Source organism: Nannospalax galili, unplaced genomic scaffold (assembly GCF_000622305.1).
Source record: "Nannospalax galili isolate Female #2095 unplaced genomic scaffold, S.galili_v1.0 scaffold978, whole genome shotgun sequence".
In the NCBI taxonomy this organism is placed as follows: Eukaryota; Metazoa; Chordata; class Mammalia; order Rodentia; family Spalacidae; genus Nannospalax; species Nannospalax galili.
This window is the reverse complement of record NW_008341878.1, coordinates 84,946-103,033: the sequence shown is the minus strand read 5'-3', so window position 1 is coordinate 103,033 and position 18,088 is coordinate 84,946. Positions and strand designations below refer to the sequence as shown.

Below are 18,088 nucleotides of genomic sequence, written 5' to 3'. Positions count from 1 at the left end.
GATACAGGAGGTGGGGGGGGTAGCCAGCACCAGAGGAGGCCTGGACCACCAATAGAGGACTTTGAACTTCGTCTTGTAAGTGAGGGAGCTATTGACTCTACGTAAGGAAGGAATGAGCTCAGTCACCATAAGAAGACATCACCACCCTGGCTGACTTGAGGGTGACTTGTTCCCTCGTCTTTCCTTCATCACATTGGGTCTCACACGTGCACACACCACCCAGGCTGGGCCATTGCCATAACGAGCCTACATTGGCTGCTTTCAGCCTGTCTTCTACCCACCCACCCTACTGTGTCTGTAGGGGCCAAGAGGGGCATAAATTAGCCTAGACCCAACTCTCTCACTCTCGCTCTCTCCCCTTTAAAAATATTTTATTTTATGTGTATGAATGTTTTACTTGCTTGGATATAAGTGCACCCTTGGGACGCAGTGCCTTCAGAGGCCAGAAGAGGGCATCAGATCCCCCAGAACTGGAGTTAGCAGTGGTCATTAGCCACCACATGGGTGCTGGGAACTGAACCCAGGTCTTCTGCAAGAGCAGCTAGTGCTCTTTACTGCCGAGCCATCTCCAGCCCCTCAACTTTATTTCTTAAGGGAATAAATCCAACTTGCCAGCAGGCACAGGGGAAGTGGATGGATAGCTCAAGTCAATCATGTCCTTCTCCGACCTATGGGACCCCTGGGGTCCTGAATGTTTACAAGTCCTAGTGAATGTAGCCTGCAGCAGGGACATCCACCAAGCCCCAGAGCCATCCCTCTCAGCAATTGCCTCCTACAGAACTGTTCTGTCAGCATTCTCCTGAGGGTGTCCTGGGTCCTACTTGAGGCTGTTTTAGAGGCTGGAGGGGGAGCAACCCATTTGGTCCTTTCTTCTCCCCTTCCCTTGGTGATGCTTTTCTGTTGTGAGCTGAGGGGCTACAGCTTGCTCCACATCTTACTTTTCTGGTTTCCAGGCAACCAGTCTATTCCTGGACTTTGTGGCTTGCTGGGGCCAGGGCCATGTCAACACAGTCCCTGGAGTATCCTGAGTAATGAATGGATGGCAGCTGGAGGGGGATGTCCAACCTGCTCTCCTGGGTCACCAGTGACTATTCTGTCTTTGTGGTATGGGGCATCTTGTATGCCATGGCCAAGGGTCAGGGCCTTTGGGTCCTGTTCTTAAGTCATGGCCTGAGTTTTCAGGACTGGATCCAGGTACCCTGGACACCAAGCAGTCCCCCAGAAGGGGTGTGGTCAGCGTCCTCCAATCTTGAAGTCTGGAAAATTCTTTGAGCTGCTCCTGGAGTAACCAGCCCTACCCTTCCTATCAGAGCATTTTTGAAAAGAGATTCTGTCCCAGTTGGACCTACAGGGCTTGCAGAGCTGAGTGCTAATCTAGAACCTTCCAGAAGATCAGTTAGGCCTTTCAGAGACTGGTATTAGGAAGAGAAAGTCCACCAAAATGTTTCCAGGTTTAGAGTCCCCCCCAAAAGCTGTGTCCATGTTTGAATAGCAAAAGTGTCCAAAGGAGAAGGGTCTGCAGTGCCCAGGGGCAGTTGGTTGGGGACAGGCTCACTCTCAGAGTCAGTGGCGGCAGTACTGGTGATCTGGGGCTGTGGGTCTAATGGAAAGAGTAGTGGGGCTGATGTGTACATAGCACTATTTTAAGGTTTCACACATATAAGTGTTTAATATTCCCCATGATTCTATGAGGCAGAGAGTTAGTGTCCCATTTCAAAGGTGAGGATACTGAGGCCCAAAGAGCTAAAATGAGTTTCCCAAGATCACACAACTTCCAAGCAGCAGAGCTGGGCTCTGAGCCTGCCAGATAAGGTTGAATGTGCAACAAATGGATGCAAAATGAGTCACCTGGCTTGTAGCGAGAGGGTGAGGGCTGATTGCAAAGCATTGTGGGAGTTCTTGTCATGAACCTCAAAGCAGAGGGTGAACTGGATCCAGGAAAAAATGGGGAAGGGTCCCTCCTGATTTCACTGTCCCCAGCTCTCACTGTTTTGTTGAAGTCAGAGAGGCCATGCTGGAACTCAGCATGATACAGACACACTGACTACCAATACAGTCGCAAGGTGCTGCCCAGATAAGATGTCTACTGCAACCAGAGCCACTTCCTACGAGCCTGCCTCCTTCTCCAGAGATAAAACTAAACCCTCCTGGATACTACAGTGGTCCCTCCTTTGAGAATTCACTCTACATTCTGAAGGGATCTAAGCTAGATCAAAGGGGACATTGCATATCATTCAGGTGGGGAAACTGAGGCTCAAAGGGAAATGGGTTTTCCTGAAGTTCCAGAGCATGTCAGCAGCAGGAACAGTATATAAAATCCCTGCTCCTGGGGCTGGAGAGACATCTTAGTGGTTAAGAGCATTGGCTGCTCTTGCAGAGGACCTGGGTTCAATTCCCAGAACCCACATGGCAGCTAGCAACTGCCTGTAACTCCAGTTCCAGGGGAATCTGATGTCCTCTTCTGACCTCCATGGGCATTGCACAACGTGGGTACACTTACATGTATGCAGGCAATACACTCATCCACATAAAATAAAATTAAAAACAAAACAAAAAAACCCCTGCTCCTGTTCCTGTAGCATGGTCCCTGGTCACAGCTGTCTGTGCTGGGAGCAGCACTGGTCAGAGCTCATGGCCACAGGCGAGTGCTTCTCTTGAGCCTTTCTTTCAACAGATGTTACAGTTTGGATCTGAAATGTCCTCCACAGGCTTCCGTTTGAATATTTATTCCCTAGCTGGTAGCACTGTTTCAGGAGGCTATAGAACACTTAACAGTTGGTGTCCTGCCTGTAGAAGAAGGTCATAAGGGGTGGGTTTTTGAAAATTAAATTCAATCCTGGCTTCACTCTTTCTAGTTCATCATGATGTGAACAGCCTCCTGCACACACTTCCACTACCATGAACCGAGCCATGCCTTCCCTGCCACAAGGGACCAAAACCTCTGAAACAGTGAGCCCAAATAAGTCTTTCCTTCCTTAGGCTGCTTCTGTCAGGCATTGTAATGCATCCTAACATCTGGCCAGTGCCCAGGCTGCCTCCCTTGGAATTCTCCCTACAAACACCTTCTCAGTCCCTCTTTTAGAATGAAACACTAACCCCTGGGGCAGCTGACTTCCCTTCCCCACATACCTGAACAGCCCTGTGGGACTTGCAGTACCTCCCACCCCATATCTGGGACCATGCTTGCTACGTGAGTACAGGGCAAATCCTGGAGGAAGAAGCAAAGGACCCATTTGTGTCTACTACATGTGAGGCACCACACACAGCAGGGTCTCAGAGCTGTCATTTGGTTTAATCAGTGTGGCCCCTAGGAGAGCCTCGCCCACTTTCCAGCCCACCTCATCCCATCCTTCTTCCTTGCCACTGGCTTCTTTCTGGAGTCAGGGCCCATTCCCTGTTCCAAGCCACGGACATAAAGCTGCTCACACCCAGCCCTCCCTAGCTACATCATTCTGGTAACAGACCAGCTAGTCATGAGAGGGCTATGGTGCTGTGGGGTTGAACACCTTGCCCAGGAAGATGATGGTTTGGGCACTGGTAGAAAAGATCACAATGAAGAATGGCCGGTTAAACATAAGGACACGATTATAATAATGTGCAGAATAAAGGGAAAAAAAGGATCTGGTGGTCGCTGCAGCCTTGGTACCAATTTCATTCACTTCCAGGGTGGCCTTGTGGAGACTCTGAAAGAGAAATCACAGGCATCATCTCAAGACAATATGGGAGTGCTGGGCCAGAGTTGGGGGACCAGGAACTGCTGGGGCCAGCACCTCACCTCCAGCTGCAAAGTCGTGTGTTGGGTGTGTCACATACTGGGAGATCACTGAACTGCACAGCCTCCGGGTAGACAGTAATGATAGCTATCAGTCCCAAGCCCCTCTGTGTGCCATGTCAGTGTGCCCATGTCATCGGCTGGTTTCATCCCCACCCCTTTGCTATTTCTTTCTTTTTAAAAAATATCTTATTTATTTATTTATATTTTTAAATTTTATTTTATGTGTATGAGTGTATTGTCTGCATGTGTATAAGTGCACCCATGTCGTGCAATGCCCATGGAGGTCAGAAGAAGGCGTCGGATTTCCCCGGAACTAGAGTTACGGATGGTTGTTAGCCACCATGTGGGTGCTGGGAATCAAACCCCAGTCCTCTGCAAGAGCAGTCAGTCTTAACCACTGAGTCATCTCTCCAGCCCCCCCTTTTCTATTTCTGCAGTGAGTTCTCCACTCTTTAAGGCCATGACTCATGTTGGTACCAGGCCCCTGACCCAGCCCAGAGGCATCTGAGGGCAGGGGTTGGTCATTGGTCTATCATGTCTCAGCACTGAGACTGTGTCCAGCACCTGGTGGGCTGGCATACGGATGCTGATGCCTGTGGAGGACTGAGATGATGTGGGCTCTGAAAGACCACATGGTGGCAAGGCGAACACATGTCATCCACATACTTCCAAGGGGCAGAAGTTCCCCACAGTTGACAACCCTCCATGACTTACTTTGGACAGCTTTAGTTTCTCCTGTTTGGTGATGCCAGAGAAGTTAGCCCGTGAGGAGAAGAGGTCCTGGAAGCCCAGGTCCGGCAAAATCTGATCCAATGCATAGGAATTTGAAATGGAGAACTTGGGCAAATACAACTCAACCGTTCTGTAAAAGTACCTGGAAGGAGCATCAAGAAACACATTACAGTCTGTGTGTGTGTGTGTGTGTGTGTGTGTGTGTGTGTGTGTGCGCGTGTGTGTGTGTGTCTGCAAGTATGTGTGGGATGCTTATGCACAATTGGGATGCTTATGCACAAATGTGTACAACATACGTGTGAAGGCCAGATGTCATTCCTAAGGTGCTACCCACCCCCTATTTTTCTTTTGAGACAGAGTCTTTCATTAGCCAGGAACTTGTCAAGTAGATTAGTCTGGCTGATGAGTAGGCCCCAAGGAATCCACCTGTATCGATTTCCCCAGAACTGGGATTACAAATGCCTACCACCATCACACCCAGCTTTTAAAATGTGGGTTCTGGGGATTGAACTCAGGTCCTCATACTTGCAAAATAAACAGTCTAATGACAGCTATCTCCCTAGCCTGGGGCATTAGATTATTGGGGCACTTGGGGCCCCACCTGATCTGAGTCTTACTTAGAGGAGAAATGACTACCTCTATTCCACCTGAGTTTGGCCACCAGCAGCACCTGTGATTCCATCAGCACCTTAGATGAGTGCTCACGGCGACTCAGAGCCCAGGTGTCAGCTTATTCCTGCCCCCCGCCCCCCCCCCCCTCCACAGAGGCTGCATTCTGGGGATGTGCAGGTACCTTGGGAGATGGGGTCAGCCACCCCCATGGCAGGTTGCCTTTGTCTCTTCTGGGGTCCTATGGGTTGCCTCTGTTCTGGATCAGCTGATTTCCATGGGCTGGGTTCCTGCCCAAATGTGGTGTGAATTCCCAGCTGCATGGGGCCTCTGCCTGGTCTATTTCTTCTATGTGATTGGAAACTTTCCTACTCAAGGCTCCATAATGATGGGAGATACCTTGCAACTTCTTTGGGTGGGTGAATAGAATTTTCTTAACCCTCTACAACCACTCAGGCAACCATCTGCCTGGAGGTCTCTATATTCACTGCACAAGGGTTGACCCTCAGAGGAAAAGTCACTCTAAGGCTGACGCAGTGAATTCAGGACAATAATTCTAGAGAGGTTCTCTCCACTGATGAGAATGAGACCATGGACAAAGCACTATAGGAAAGTTGGCTGTCTAAGGAAACCCATGGAAGTCTCAGAGCCAGGCCAGTATGGCCACACTGCACTCCCTATTCCAGGCACTGGGTTTCCTGAAGGGGGGGCCCATTTGCATGTGGCTCTGTAGATTTGGCATCATGTGACATTCTGATTACCTGTGTTGGAGCAAGCGGTTCCACCTTTCCAGCATGCCAGGCGATAGCACCTGCTCCACCTCCTTCATCTTGCCTTCACGAGGAAGGATGAAAAACGCCACAGCCTCGCCTCGGTAATCCATCCGCAGCACTGAGCAGGGCACGCGTTTGTCATGGATGTACCAGTGTTCCCGTTGATCTTGCAGCATCATGGGCACCTTCACAACGGTGTTCTCATCCACATGGAAGTCACGGACAACGACTCCGGAGAAAGGGAAGGGTTTCACCCACAGACCTGAAGGGTACAAGGGAGGCACAGACGCCAACCCTTCAGCAGGAAATGCCACCTGCAGCCCCTAAGCACAGGACAGCCACTGCAGACCTCCCTCAGTGCTCCCCCATTGCACCACTGGAGGAATGGTTGCTGGGAAGCGTAATCTTGATTGGCAGTTTGATTCAACTGAGAATCACTGGTATTAGCGCTCCTCTGGGCGTGTTTGTGAGGACATTGCCAAGAACAATTCCGTCACAAGGGCTCTGATCTAATGAGTGGTTTAATCATTGAGACTCAAAATCTATTGGACTGTTGGGACATGGTGGGCTGTGGAAGAGGGGCCTGGGTGGAGGAAGTAGGACCTTGAGGGTGTGTCCTCAGGGGCTGTGTCTTTCCCTGGCCTCTTCCCCACTTCCTGTCTGCCACGATGGGAGTTTTTCAGTCAAGTCCTCTCTGCCACGATGGACAGAAACCATGAGCAAAACAAATCTTTCCCCCTTTAAATTTGTTTATGACAAGCATTTTGTCCAGCAACAAGAAGCTGAGAGGCAGACAGGGCCAGACTGTATCAGGGACCTCTATATCTGTCCACGGTCACAGCTGCTTGTGAGACTTCCAGGTCGCAGTGGGGCTCAATCCACTTCCAAATTACAGCTTGTAGCCAGAATCCTTGATCAGGAAGGAGGAGAAGGCAGAGTGCAAGCGCCCCCTGCCTTGGGGAAAGGAGGCTGGCTTTGTGCTATACGTGCAGAGAGGAGAGGAGGTGAGAGATTTCTGTCTAACACACCCCACCGCTTTCAAAACGAGAGGGAGAAAAGAGAACTAAGTGGAACTGGGCTGCGAGGAAGGCAGGAAAAGGAGCTGCCCATCTGGAAAGTCAAGTGCTTATGTGAGGGCATTGTGGGCCTGGGTAGTGTGACCAGTGAAGAGCCACATTCATAAGCATCAGGAGATGCCAACGTCCTGGGTCATGTCCTCTAGCCACATCTAACTGCAGGTGGACTAAGCGGGCTGCTGACATTAACCAGCCATACAACTTTGCAAGGTAAGTTCAAGAGTGAGGTTGGGGGTGTTTGCATGGAGGTGATTGCAGTCAAAGCTGCTGAGGCTAAGCTGTGGGAGGAGGGAGGCAACACCAGAGGATGACAGTGAGGCAAGAGGAGGCAAAGAGAACAGAGCGAGGTCTCTACAGCAGCGCATCAGTCCCGGGATCCCAACCCATCCTGTCGTGTCCTCCACACCAAAGCCTGTACCACTGTGTTTTTTTCCTTCCTCACTCACTTCAACTTAAGAAGTTGGTTTTAAATGGTTCAGTGATGCATGAGCGTTCCACATATAACACATATATATGGTGACTAATATGCATGAATTATTGTCTGGGACTGTTTCCCAGAATTTTGCTCTTTGTTGACTCTAAATTGGAGCTGGTTACAAGCTGAGATTGGGGGCTAAGATGGCTCAGCAAATGAAAGTGCTTGCCACTAAGCTTGCCAATCTGAATCCAATCCCTGAGACATATGGTCAAAGGACAGAACCCATTCCCACAAGTTGTTCTCTGACCTCCACCCACGCACTCCGAATCCTCCTTCTCCCCACTCCCAAATAAATAAATAAATACAATAACAAGTTGACATTGAAAAGTGGTCTAAGCTGAAGATGGGGTCATGGGTAGACATGGGGGTGGCTATGTGTTCCAGTCTATCCCTCTGCCTCCCAGTCACAAAGCATGGGCTGGCCCCATGCTGACCTTACCTTGGAAGTAGATGTAATTCAGCAGGACCATCTTGATGTCAGGACTCAGCCCACCACTGACAAAATTTGTGATCATCCCATGAGTTTTTTCCTTCACATAGTGGTTGATGAGCTGGGTGGTACCCTCAACATCTCTGAAGTCAGTGCGTAATAATTCGGTGTTATAGGAGCCCTTGGTATCCCGGGTGAACTCGGGGAGTGGCTCCAGATCTTGGCTCAGGACCAGTGCATTGCCGACATAGGTGTTCACCTCACCAATTGGGAGACTGAGTACTCGTTGTGTGAACCGGAAGCCCTCATGGATGATGGGCAGTGGGAGCTCTGTGAGGTTGAAGCCCAGGCTTTTGAGAATCTGAGTCCTGCTGTCTCCGCCTGCCCCCAAGGACAGCATGGCCAGGGCGGTAGAGATGCTGATTGGGGAGAAGAAGATGTTTTTTCCTGAGCTTTGGGATGCTATCAGGTGGTAGAGGCGGAAGGCAAAGTCGATATTGCTGGGGGCGACCTTTCGGCTGGGGGCGTCATACGCATTGAACTGAAGTCGTTCAAAGGTGGCATTGAAGCTATCATCCCTCCCGGCCTGCTCTTCAAGTGGGTAACTGTGAGAAAGTGCCAAGAGCCCAGCTAGAAGGAGGGCCAGGTACTGGACACAATGCATGCTGGGGCTCTCAGATCTGTGGAGGAAAAGAGATGTCTTGGAGATTCTAGAAGCAGACAGGAGCCCTGGTGAGCTGACAGCAGTGGGTGTGGCCTGGGAGGTGATGAGGTTCAGTTTAAGTGACTGCAAATACCCATTCAAATTGTTTTTGTCCTGTGTTTGCTAAAACCTCTCAAGAGAGTGGTTTAAACTAGTCAGAGCTGCCCCGCCCCTCTTTTACTGACAGAATAAATTTCACTGGGCTGGAGAGATGGTTCAGTGGTTAAGAGCACCGGCTGAGGACCTGGGTTTGATTCCCAGCACCCACATGGAGGCTATCAACTGTCCTTAACTCCAGTTCCAGAGGATCCAACACCCTCTTCTGGCCTCTGTGGGCACTGCACAGCATGGGTCCACTTACATACATGCAGGCAATACACTCATACACATAAAGTAAGAAAGAAAGAAAGAAAGAAAGAAAGAAAGAAAGAAAGAAAGAAAGAAAGAAAGAAAGAAAGAAAGAAAAGAAAGAAAGAAAGAAAGAAAGAAGAATAAACTTCACAGCAGAGCTAAATTCTGTACCCAAAAAGCATTCCTGTCAGCCATCTTTAAACATACAACATACGATCTGGAGCTGAGCCTCAGCCTGGAGTGTGTTCCCCTCTACGTGTGACAAGTCTTTCCAACATGAAGATGCTTAAATGTCTCCAGTGTGTTCAGAGACACACTGCCCACTCTGCTGCTCTCCATACACAGTAAAACCTTGCTTCTCTCTTCTGTTCCTGCCTCTTCGCACATACAGGGGTGAGCCCATTGAGACCCATTACAGAGGCACACCCTCAGCTCCATCAGTGGGAGGCAAGGGAGTGCCCAGTCCCCTCTACTGCATAGTGGCAACACTAGCATTTGGTAGCATAGTTTTAGATGTGCAAAGTGCACTCCTATGTCTCCAACCCACTTCATTTGCCAACGCTGTGAGATTGACTGAATTCTACTGTCTTTTCAGAGAGGAGGAAAGCGAGGGTCCAAACATGACTTGCAAAAGTCACCAACTAGCCAGTGAGCTTGAGCCCAGATATCTAGGCTCTGCCAGGCCCTGCTTCCCCTGCAGTTCTTTCCTGAGACTTTATCTCAGCACTCTAGGGACAGGATACCGAGGCTGTGAACACCGAGATTATTGGAGCATCCAGTTTGGTCATCCCACTGTACTTCCTAGTCTACAGACCTCTTTCCTCCACTGCCTTATGATCGTCCCTCCTAGACAGAAGTAGGAAAAACTAATCTTCCAGTTATCATCTGGTCCAGAGTCAAAAGTGACGTTCAGTGAATGACTTTCTCAGGTTGCAGTGGTGAGAACTCGACCTGCCCAAGACCGGCCGCTTGATTTTCTACACTGAATCAACTCTTGTTCCATCCAACAGTCCTACTTGCTGGATTCTTAGACCAGACGCTCGGCAGCCACCCTGCTCATCTCCAGCCTTCTGTGCACTCATGGGCACATCCCGTAAGTTCCTTCCTGGACCACTCATCCCTGTATACCAGGGTCCTTGTTCCAGGCTTCACGGCTTTCCCTCAGGATAGACCAGAGAAACTACGCACAAAGGGCCTTCTGCTGCCATCCTTGGCTTTGCAAGCCAGTTTCTGTAGCCACGACCCACTCTGCCCTGGATACTAGGAAGCAGCTATCAGGAGGTTCAATGTTCCAGGCTCTGCATGGTCTCTGAAATCTGAAATTCAAATAACTTTTAGGTGTCACAAAATAAAGTCTATTGATTTTATTTTCTTCTTGTGGTACTGGGAATCGAACCCAGAGCCTCAAGCCTCCTAGGAAAATGCTGTCTCTCTGAGTTTTACCTCCAGAATCCCCAGTCATTTTTTCACTTTTATTTTTATTTTATGTGTACAAGTGTTGTGCCTGCATGTGTGTAAGTGCGCCTGTGTCATGCAGTGCCTACAGAGGACAGAAGAGGGCTTCGGATCCCCTGGAACTGGAGTTATGAAGGGTTGTTAGCCTGCACGTGAATGCTAGGATTTGTACCTGGGTCTTCTGCAAGAACAGTCAGTGTTCCTAACCGCTGAGCCATCTCTCCAGCCCTTTTTTTCACTTTTTTAAAAAGTAGGCTTATTGAACATGTTGTGAGAACAGAACACGGGGGGCAAGGGAGTAAAAGAATCACCTGTCTGCCTACCTTTTATTTTGAGGTAAGGTCTCACTAAATTACCCAGGCTGGCCTTGAACTCCCTCTCAGGAAGGCCTTGGAGCTGGCCTCCTGCTTCAGTCTCCTGAGTAGCTGGGATTACAGTCCTGTGCCTCCAGGTCTAGTTACATTTTTCAACTATCTATACTTCTTATGTCTATATTTTACATTTAAACTTCTATTTTCAGTTTACTTTATACATTTTGTGTTGACATTTTTGTAACTGTCCTTCTTAGCTTGAAACAGTGGGCCACGTTAGGCCCATGACTGCTGATCTTGGTATAGAGAACAGTAGCTCTTCCTGGTCTTTCTCCTCTGCTTCCTCTTCATATGGGAGGGAAAATTTTTTAAAGAATATTTTATTGATTATTTTTATTTTATGTGTATGAGTGTATTGTCTGCATGTATGTGAGTGCACTCGTGTCGTGCAATGCCACAGAGGTCAGAAGAGGTCTTCGGATTCCCCTGGAACTGGAGGGAAAATTTAATAGCAAACCTGGACCATTCTACTCACCTGCTGAGCACCCCTCTTCCACATGGCTTCCTGGAACAGCCCCCCACCCCCGCTTCCCCACATAGCTTCCTAGAACCTCCCCTCCACATAACTTCCTAGAACCCCTGCCCCCATATAACTGTCTGGAACCCTCTTGCCCACATAGCTTTCTAGAATCCCCTCTCCCCCACATGGCTTCCTGGGACTCCATCCCCGCCTCCCAGCTTCCCCACATAGCTTCCTAGAACTTTCCCTCCACATAACTTCCTAGAACCCCCACCTCACATAGCTCTCTGGAACTCTCTTGCCCACATAGCTTTCTAGAATCCCCTCTCCCACACATGGCTTCCTGGACCCCCCCTTCCCCACATAGCCTTCTAAAACCACCCCGCTTCCCACATAATTTCCTAGACCTCCACCTAGCACCTCATAGTCCTCTGTGACTTTAAGTGAACTGCCCAGAACTCCCCTCTGACATGCCAGCAAGCACCTAACCTGGGAGCCTTGGAAGACCTGGGCTTGGTTGATACTGCCCCTCCAGTGGGGGCTTTTGGAGTTTGAGTGCCAGTGGCCCTGCAGGGGCACTGAGCACAGGTACACCAGGCTTCTCCTAGCCTCTGTATTCCTCAGAGTATGTAGGGAAGATGACCTACTCAGTGTGCCCCAGACTACCCTAGCTTTAGCACTGAAATCCGATGACCCAGGAGAGCTTCTAGCTTGGGGAAAACCAGGATGGTGGGTCACCCCATTTTCCCTGGTTTACTCACAGAACGGCCTGTCCTGTCGTGGCCCTCGGTGGCTGTCTGGGCTGCAGAATGGCTTATCAAGCCCAGGAGAAGGGGAAAATAAAGCCCTCTGATCCCCACCTGCTGCCTCCAAATGAGCTAATGATTAATGAACAGATCCATGGTACAGAGCAGTCTCCACACCGAGAAACTTCACCGGAAGTGAGCAAGACAGTGCCTCTCTCCCCTCCCAGGGGAATCCAGGATGCTGTTACCTTCTTAAGCCTGCACAGCACATGGACTTTTCCCAGGGGAAACCTGGGGCAGTTGTAGTCTCTGCCTAGCCTCTCATGAACTGTGTGAATGTAAACTCACCAGCTCTTTCTCTGGGCTTCAGCTGATTGCCTCCCACCTCAAAATGAAGGGTTGAACCAGAGCAAGGGCAGCAAACATTGGTGCCCTCATGAGCCAAGTGAGGAAGTTTTCAGGACGGCACGGTGGGCATATGGAACCGGAGCGAGCTAGTTCTCACAGGCTAGATGCTACCAACTACAAGCCAAACCCTGCCCAGGGCCTCCAAGTTTACAGCCCTAGACTGTGTAATTTCTGAGGCTGGAACCCCTGAGATGTCACATACGGGACTCTAAGGACAGTGCATTCAGTACAGTGATGGGGTGGGATGGGACCAGACCCCTCCTGGACCAAGAACCCAGCTTCTTAACTCTGGACTTGAATATTCTCTTTCCAGGAGTCAGCAAGCCTCTGCATGCTGGAACCTTCTGGGGCAGCTGTTGCTCAGGCCATTTGAGGAATGACACAGGGGGCAGGCATCACCCTCAGTGTCCTGAGAGGAAATAGCCATTCAGATTTTCCTCCAGACTTTCTGAACATGCTACCGGGTGCAGAGCTCTTTGACTCAAATGGAATCCACACATCAAGCTCCAGGATAGGGCTGGGGTCCCTAAAATTAGCAGAGGAATGGATGATGGAACAAATCAAGTATAGCTCTGGGCCAGCAGCTAGGGTCCAGCCATGTGAACACTGGGACAAAGGGAACCTGAAAGCCGTGTCCCTTGAAGTCTCTCCCATCTCTCATCTCTCCATCTCTCTCTAGGAGGGCTTGTCTTATTCCTGCAGACATGTGGAGCTACCAAAGCCAGGGAAGATGCCAGGAAGATGCCAGTCAGGCCCTTCTCCTCGCCCTGAGATTGGAGCCAGCTCTTCCTTGGCATCTGTCACTTCTTTCCTCAGACAGGCAGCTTGTCCCCACTGTGAGCACACCGTGACAGCCTTTTGGTTCCTGGCACCTACCCCTGGTGTGCTAGGACATAGGTCAGGCTTTGGAATCAGACAAGCTCCGCCACCCCCGAGCCAAATCACTTAGAGCCAGTCACTCTGCCTGTCTGTAATGTCTTGTTTCCTCAGCTGTCAAGTTAGGGACAGTCAGAGCACTGGGAAAGGCTGGCAGGAGGACATGGAGTAGCATTGTCAATGTGCTGAGTCCACACAGGTTCATGGGGTGTCCTTTCCCTCATGTCCTCAGCAGTGAGGGACAGCCAGGCTGCAGGGCAATGGTTAAGTTACTCTGCCTTGGCTTCCTCGTATGTGAACGGTGAGTCCCTAAGCCATGAGGAGTCAGGAAACCTGCATCCTTTAAGTGCTTAGAATGGCCACCGAGAAATATTAGTGCCACCTGAGTGTGAATGATGCCATCGTTTACTCAAGACATGTGGTACATTTTTCTTACCCCCAAATGTGCAAATGTGGCTGGATCAGTGTCTACAAGCTCCTCCGGGCATGGGCCTCTTAGGCAATCTCAAGAGAGTTCTGGACATTCCTGAGATGTGCACAAGGTCTGACCATTGGGGAACATTCTCCCTTTGCCCTCTAACCCCTTGGCTTTTTGAGACAAAGTCTTGCTATATATTCATGTCTGGCCTGATACTATTATCCCAGGCTGGCCTAAAGTTCTGGGCAATCCTCCTATCTCAGCCTCCCGAGTATTGGGATTATAGACGTGTTCCACCATGCCATTCATGTTGTCCCTGTGGGGGAGGCAGTTGATGGAAGAGCCTTGGATTTTTCATGGAGCCATGGACCAAATGGTGGAGGAAGGGCTGTTGGTCAAGCAGAGGGAGGAGCCATATGCCCAGGAGTCCAGGCTGGCCATGAGTTGCAAGGGCCCCACAACCCATTTCTGTCCCTTGTAGGGGCATTGTGCCAGGATGGGCTGCTCAGTGGTGAGATGAGGTCCTGGAGGGGGCTGCTGTTCCCAGTGTCAGAGCTGATGCCTGGACTCTGCTGCACTTCTAGTCCTGGGGCTTTGGGGGCAGCTGGGAGCTTGAAGGATCCAGCAGTCTCTTGCCCAAAACAAGCTTTCTTCAAAGTGTGGCCCTGGAGTCTTCCATTAGAGGGAGGAACCACAAGCTTTCCCCAAGTCTCTTGGCCTGATTGGGGTGGGCAATGGGTGATCTGGAAATCTGCACTAAAGGAGCTCCCTTTGTGGGTCTTGAGGACCATCTACCTCAGAGCAAACTCTTGGGATCGGTCCCTGAAATTTTACAACCCACCACCAGAGGGAGCTCCTCTGCCCATCATAGGGCAGTGCGCTCTCGCACCCTCAGGTGATCCTGGAACTTACCCTCTGTTCTACTTATTTTTTTAAAAAATTAAATTTATTGAACTATTGTGTGTGGTATGAGTGTCTGTGATGTATGTGCGTGGGTCCCATGAAATGTGGCGGTCACAGGACATCTTCATGGAGTTGGTTCACTCCATCTACTCTTATGTGGGTTCCAGGATCAAACTCAGGTGATCACGCTTACACAACAGGCACCTTTACCCACGGAGCCATCTCGTCGGCCCCCTCTTCTCTTCTGACAATACCTAAGCACGGTCCTAGCCAAACATCCCTTCCTACACAGAGAGACAGAAGTTGCCGAGGCTGGGCTCTGAGAGGCACAACTCTTCCCACCCTGCAGAAGCCCCTTTCTCTGAGCAGAGGCTTGTCTGCGCTGGGGTCGGGGGTAGTCAGTGGGTCACGGAGGAGGAGCCTTCTGCAGCAGTTTGCCTGCATTCCCCCCATAGGGCATCTGAGAGCTCGCAGTGGGTAAGAGCAGGCTCATGTTCTCCTACAGACACGGCCCATGCTGCCTGCTGTGTGGGAGGCACAGGAATCAGGACTCAGGCTCTGGAGGGGAAGGAGCTTGCAGGGACTTTGTTGGGGGGCGGTCCTGAAGAAGGATCCTGGGAGCTGAGCAGGACCAGAAGGAATTTCAAGGGGCAAGAAAGGCAGAGTGACGGGAAAGCAATCCTGCCTGGAAAGACCTCATGTCTGTGGCTGTTCTCCCTGAGACAAGGTTGGTTATGGCCTTTATGTCACTGATGCCTGCCTCACTTTGCTTGCTCTCCCCGACCCCTCTGCCCTGCACCCTGGGGACCCCCCCCCCCCGACACACAGGAACCATTGCATTCACCCTTAGCCCTGCTCTGTCTTCTACAGGACATTCACACGTGTTCTTCCCCTCCCTGGAACTCTGGTCTCCACTCCAGCCTCCTCCTTCCCCTTGGCAAGTCCTTCCCATCCTGCTAGTGAATGATGGCCGGGGATTCCCTGTTCTGAGAAGCAGTTTGGAATCTGGAAAAACAGAGACCTTGAGTGCTGAGTAGTGGTTGTGGTCAGGCCTCTTGAGGCCATCCACAGACTCTACAGTTAGTGAGTAGACCTTGAAAGGCCATCCAAAAACTCCACAGTTAGTCCTCAAGCTGTCTTCCCTGGGGGCAGTTGTTCTAGGATCCAGGATCCTCTTTGGCCTTATGAGGCATTCTTTCACTCCCTTGTCTAAGCGAAGTGTCCCTAGGACACTGTTACCACAAGGAGTGTATTTTAGCATTTTTTTTTATAAGTCATGTAATGACATTCTCTGAGTTGGGCTGAGTTCTTCCCCATTTTATCTTAGCATTCATTTGTTAGGAAACTATCCTTGTTAGCCTTCGTGGGGTTGTGATCCTCAAATTAGTGGCACTGAGTCCTTCCAGTGGGACCTGGGAAGAGATTGGTTCCTGGAGTGCAAGATATTTAGCTGCCAACTCTTTGCTGCTCTGTCCATTAGAATATGGAGTCTATTTCTCTACTCCTGAGCCTAGGACTCCTCAATGGCTAGTCTTAATGTAGGGCAGAAGGTATGTTGTGTAAACTTCCTTGACTGAACAGTGAGTCTGTGACTCCTGCTTCTACGTGCTAGGGTCGTCATCCTTCTTGGAAGCCAGTTGCTACATATAAAACTGGTGCCTCTGGGGTTACGTGCTACGAGGATGTCCAGGCTGTCTAAGTGGAAAGAGGGGGACTCAGTGGAAGATCACTGAGGCCTTTGTGGGCTGCTGGTCCAGCCCTGGAAGGTGTGAACTCCCTGAGTGCATAATGCCATCTAGCCTCGGTGGAGCAGGAGAAGCACCTGGAAGAGCCCCGTCTCCATCCCGGACCCACTGAATCTGAGCACATAAGGCTATTTCCAACCACTGAGGTTTGGGGTCCTCCGTTTCATAGCAAAGACTTCTGCAAAGAATCTCTGCTTCCTCGTTTATTTATTCCAGAACTACAAGTCCATTCGATAGATGTCACAGAGTCCAACATCGCACCTGGACAAACCATGTCCCCACTGTCAGAGGAGGAGGGAGTGGAGACCTGGGGAGGGGGCATAGGGCCAGATATTTGAGCATTACTTATTGATTGACATCTACACATGGCAGGTGCTCCCCGCAGCTCTGACCTTGTGTCCTGAGCAGGCAAAATCTCCATTGGTGTCATGGAACATACTTCTCCTAGTGGTGGGCAGTGAACAAACAAAACCAAACAAATAACAGAATTTGGGCTGACATAGTAAGAGCTAGAAGTTCAGCAGGAAAGGGAATAAAGAGTGACTGGACGAGGAGGTCAGCAAACTCCATTAAGAGGAGGTGACATTTGAGGCAGGACCTGCTTAAAGGACAGAGACAAGCCATGCAAACCAGTGTGGCTGATCACGCCAGGCTGAAGGAAGAGCACTCGTGGTCTGGGTCACAGAGAACGTCAGCAGCTAAGGCAGCTAGCCTCCGCATACTGGAGAAGAAGCAGCCACCCTTTTACTGGAAGCCACAGCCCCGTTGCCATAGAAACCTCTGGCAAAAAAAGCCATAGTCCTTCTTGCTCACTCACTCTGCAGCACTAAAGAAACACTGGAGGGAGACAGGCCAGGCTGGGAGAGGAGAAACGGGTTACCAGCCTCCCACAGGTGTGTGAGTGGGAAGACAGGCAACAGATGAGGTGGGCATTTCACGTCAGCTGGAATTCCTGGCATCACCCTGGAGGTGGCAGGGTCAGACGTGCCTGCGGATAGTTTGATCATATTTGGTTTAGAAAACAACAGCCTGAGAAATGGCAGTGTCACATGGCAGGCTCTGTGGGCAGCAGCGGGGACCACAGCCTGAGGAATGGCAGTGTCACATGGCAGGCTCTGTGGGCAGCAGCGGGGACCACAGCCTGAGGAATGGCAGTGTCACTTGGCAGGCTCTGTGGGCAGCAGCGGGGACCACAGCCTGAGGAATGGCAGTGTCACATGGCAGGCTCTGTGGGGAGCAGCGGGGACCACAGCCTGAGGAATGGCAGTGTCACTTGGCAGGCTCTGTGGGTAACAGCGGGGACCACAGCCTGAGGAATGGCAGTGTCACTTGGCAGGCTCTGTGGGTAACAGCGGGGACCACAGCCTGAGGAATGGCAGTGTCACTCACATGGCAGGCTCTGTGGGCAGCATCAGGGACCACAGCAATCTTTGTGGAAGTCATAAACTCCACTCAGCCAGGGACAGGAGGGGGGCACCCCAGAGCCTGACTGGACTTGTCAGGCCAGTCTAGCACAAGGAATCCTGGCAGTGGTCTTCCCAGCAGGAAGCTGCGTAGGACCCTGGGCCGAGAAGGGTGGATGCCCCACAGCCTTCAAGCCTGGGAGCTTAGTTCGGATGACTGTCCCGGGAAGGGGTCAGGAGGCCTGAGTTCCAGGTCTATATCTGCCATGGAGTACTGAGTGACCATTAGCAAGTCTCTCCTCTCCTCCCCTCCTCTTCCCTCTCCTCTCTCTCCTCCCCTCCCTTTCCCTTTCCTCTCTCTCCCCCCTCCCCTCCC

General features: G+C 50.8%; 1 protein-coding gene across 2 annotated transcripts; it reads right to left on the bottom strand.

Annotated features, from left to right (window-relative positions):
• Positions 1–3,271: 3,271 nt before the first annotated feature.
• On the bottom strand, positions 3,272–12,071 carry Serpina4 (serpin family A member 4). Of its 2 annotated transcripts, XM_029565619.1 has the most exons (6): positions 11,975–12,056; positions 9,742–10,243; positions 7,883–8,553; positions 5,878–6,151; positions 4,490–4,649; positions 3,272–3,683 (listed from the first exon to the last, which is right to left on the bottom strand). In XM_029565619.1, exons 3-6 carry the CDS (start codon positions 8,535–8,537, stop codon positions 3,483–3,485), a joined length of 1,290 nt encoding a protein of 429 aa, XP_029421479.1. In that variant the 5' UTR covers positions 8,538–8,553; positions 9,742–10,243; positions 11,975–12,056; the 3' UTR covers positions 3,272–3,482. The 2 variants fall into 2 exon arrangements, with proteins under 2 accessions (XP_029421479.1, XP_008835798.1); XM_008837576.2 differs by lacking the exon at positions 9,742–10,243 and having other exon boundaries at positions 11,975–12,071.
• Between the last annotated feature and the right edge of the window lie 6,017 nt (positions 12,072–18,088).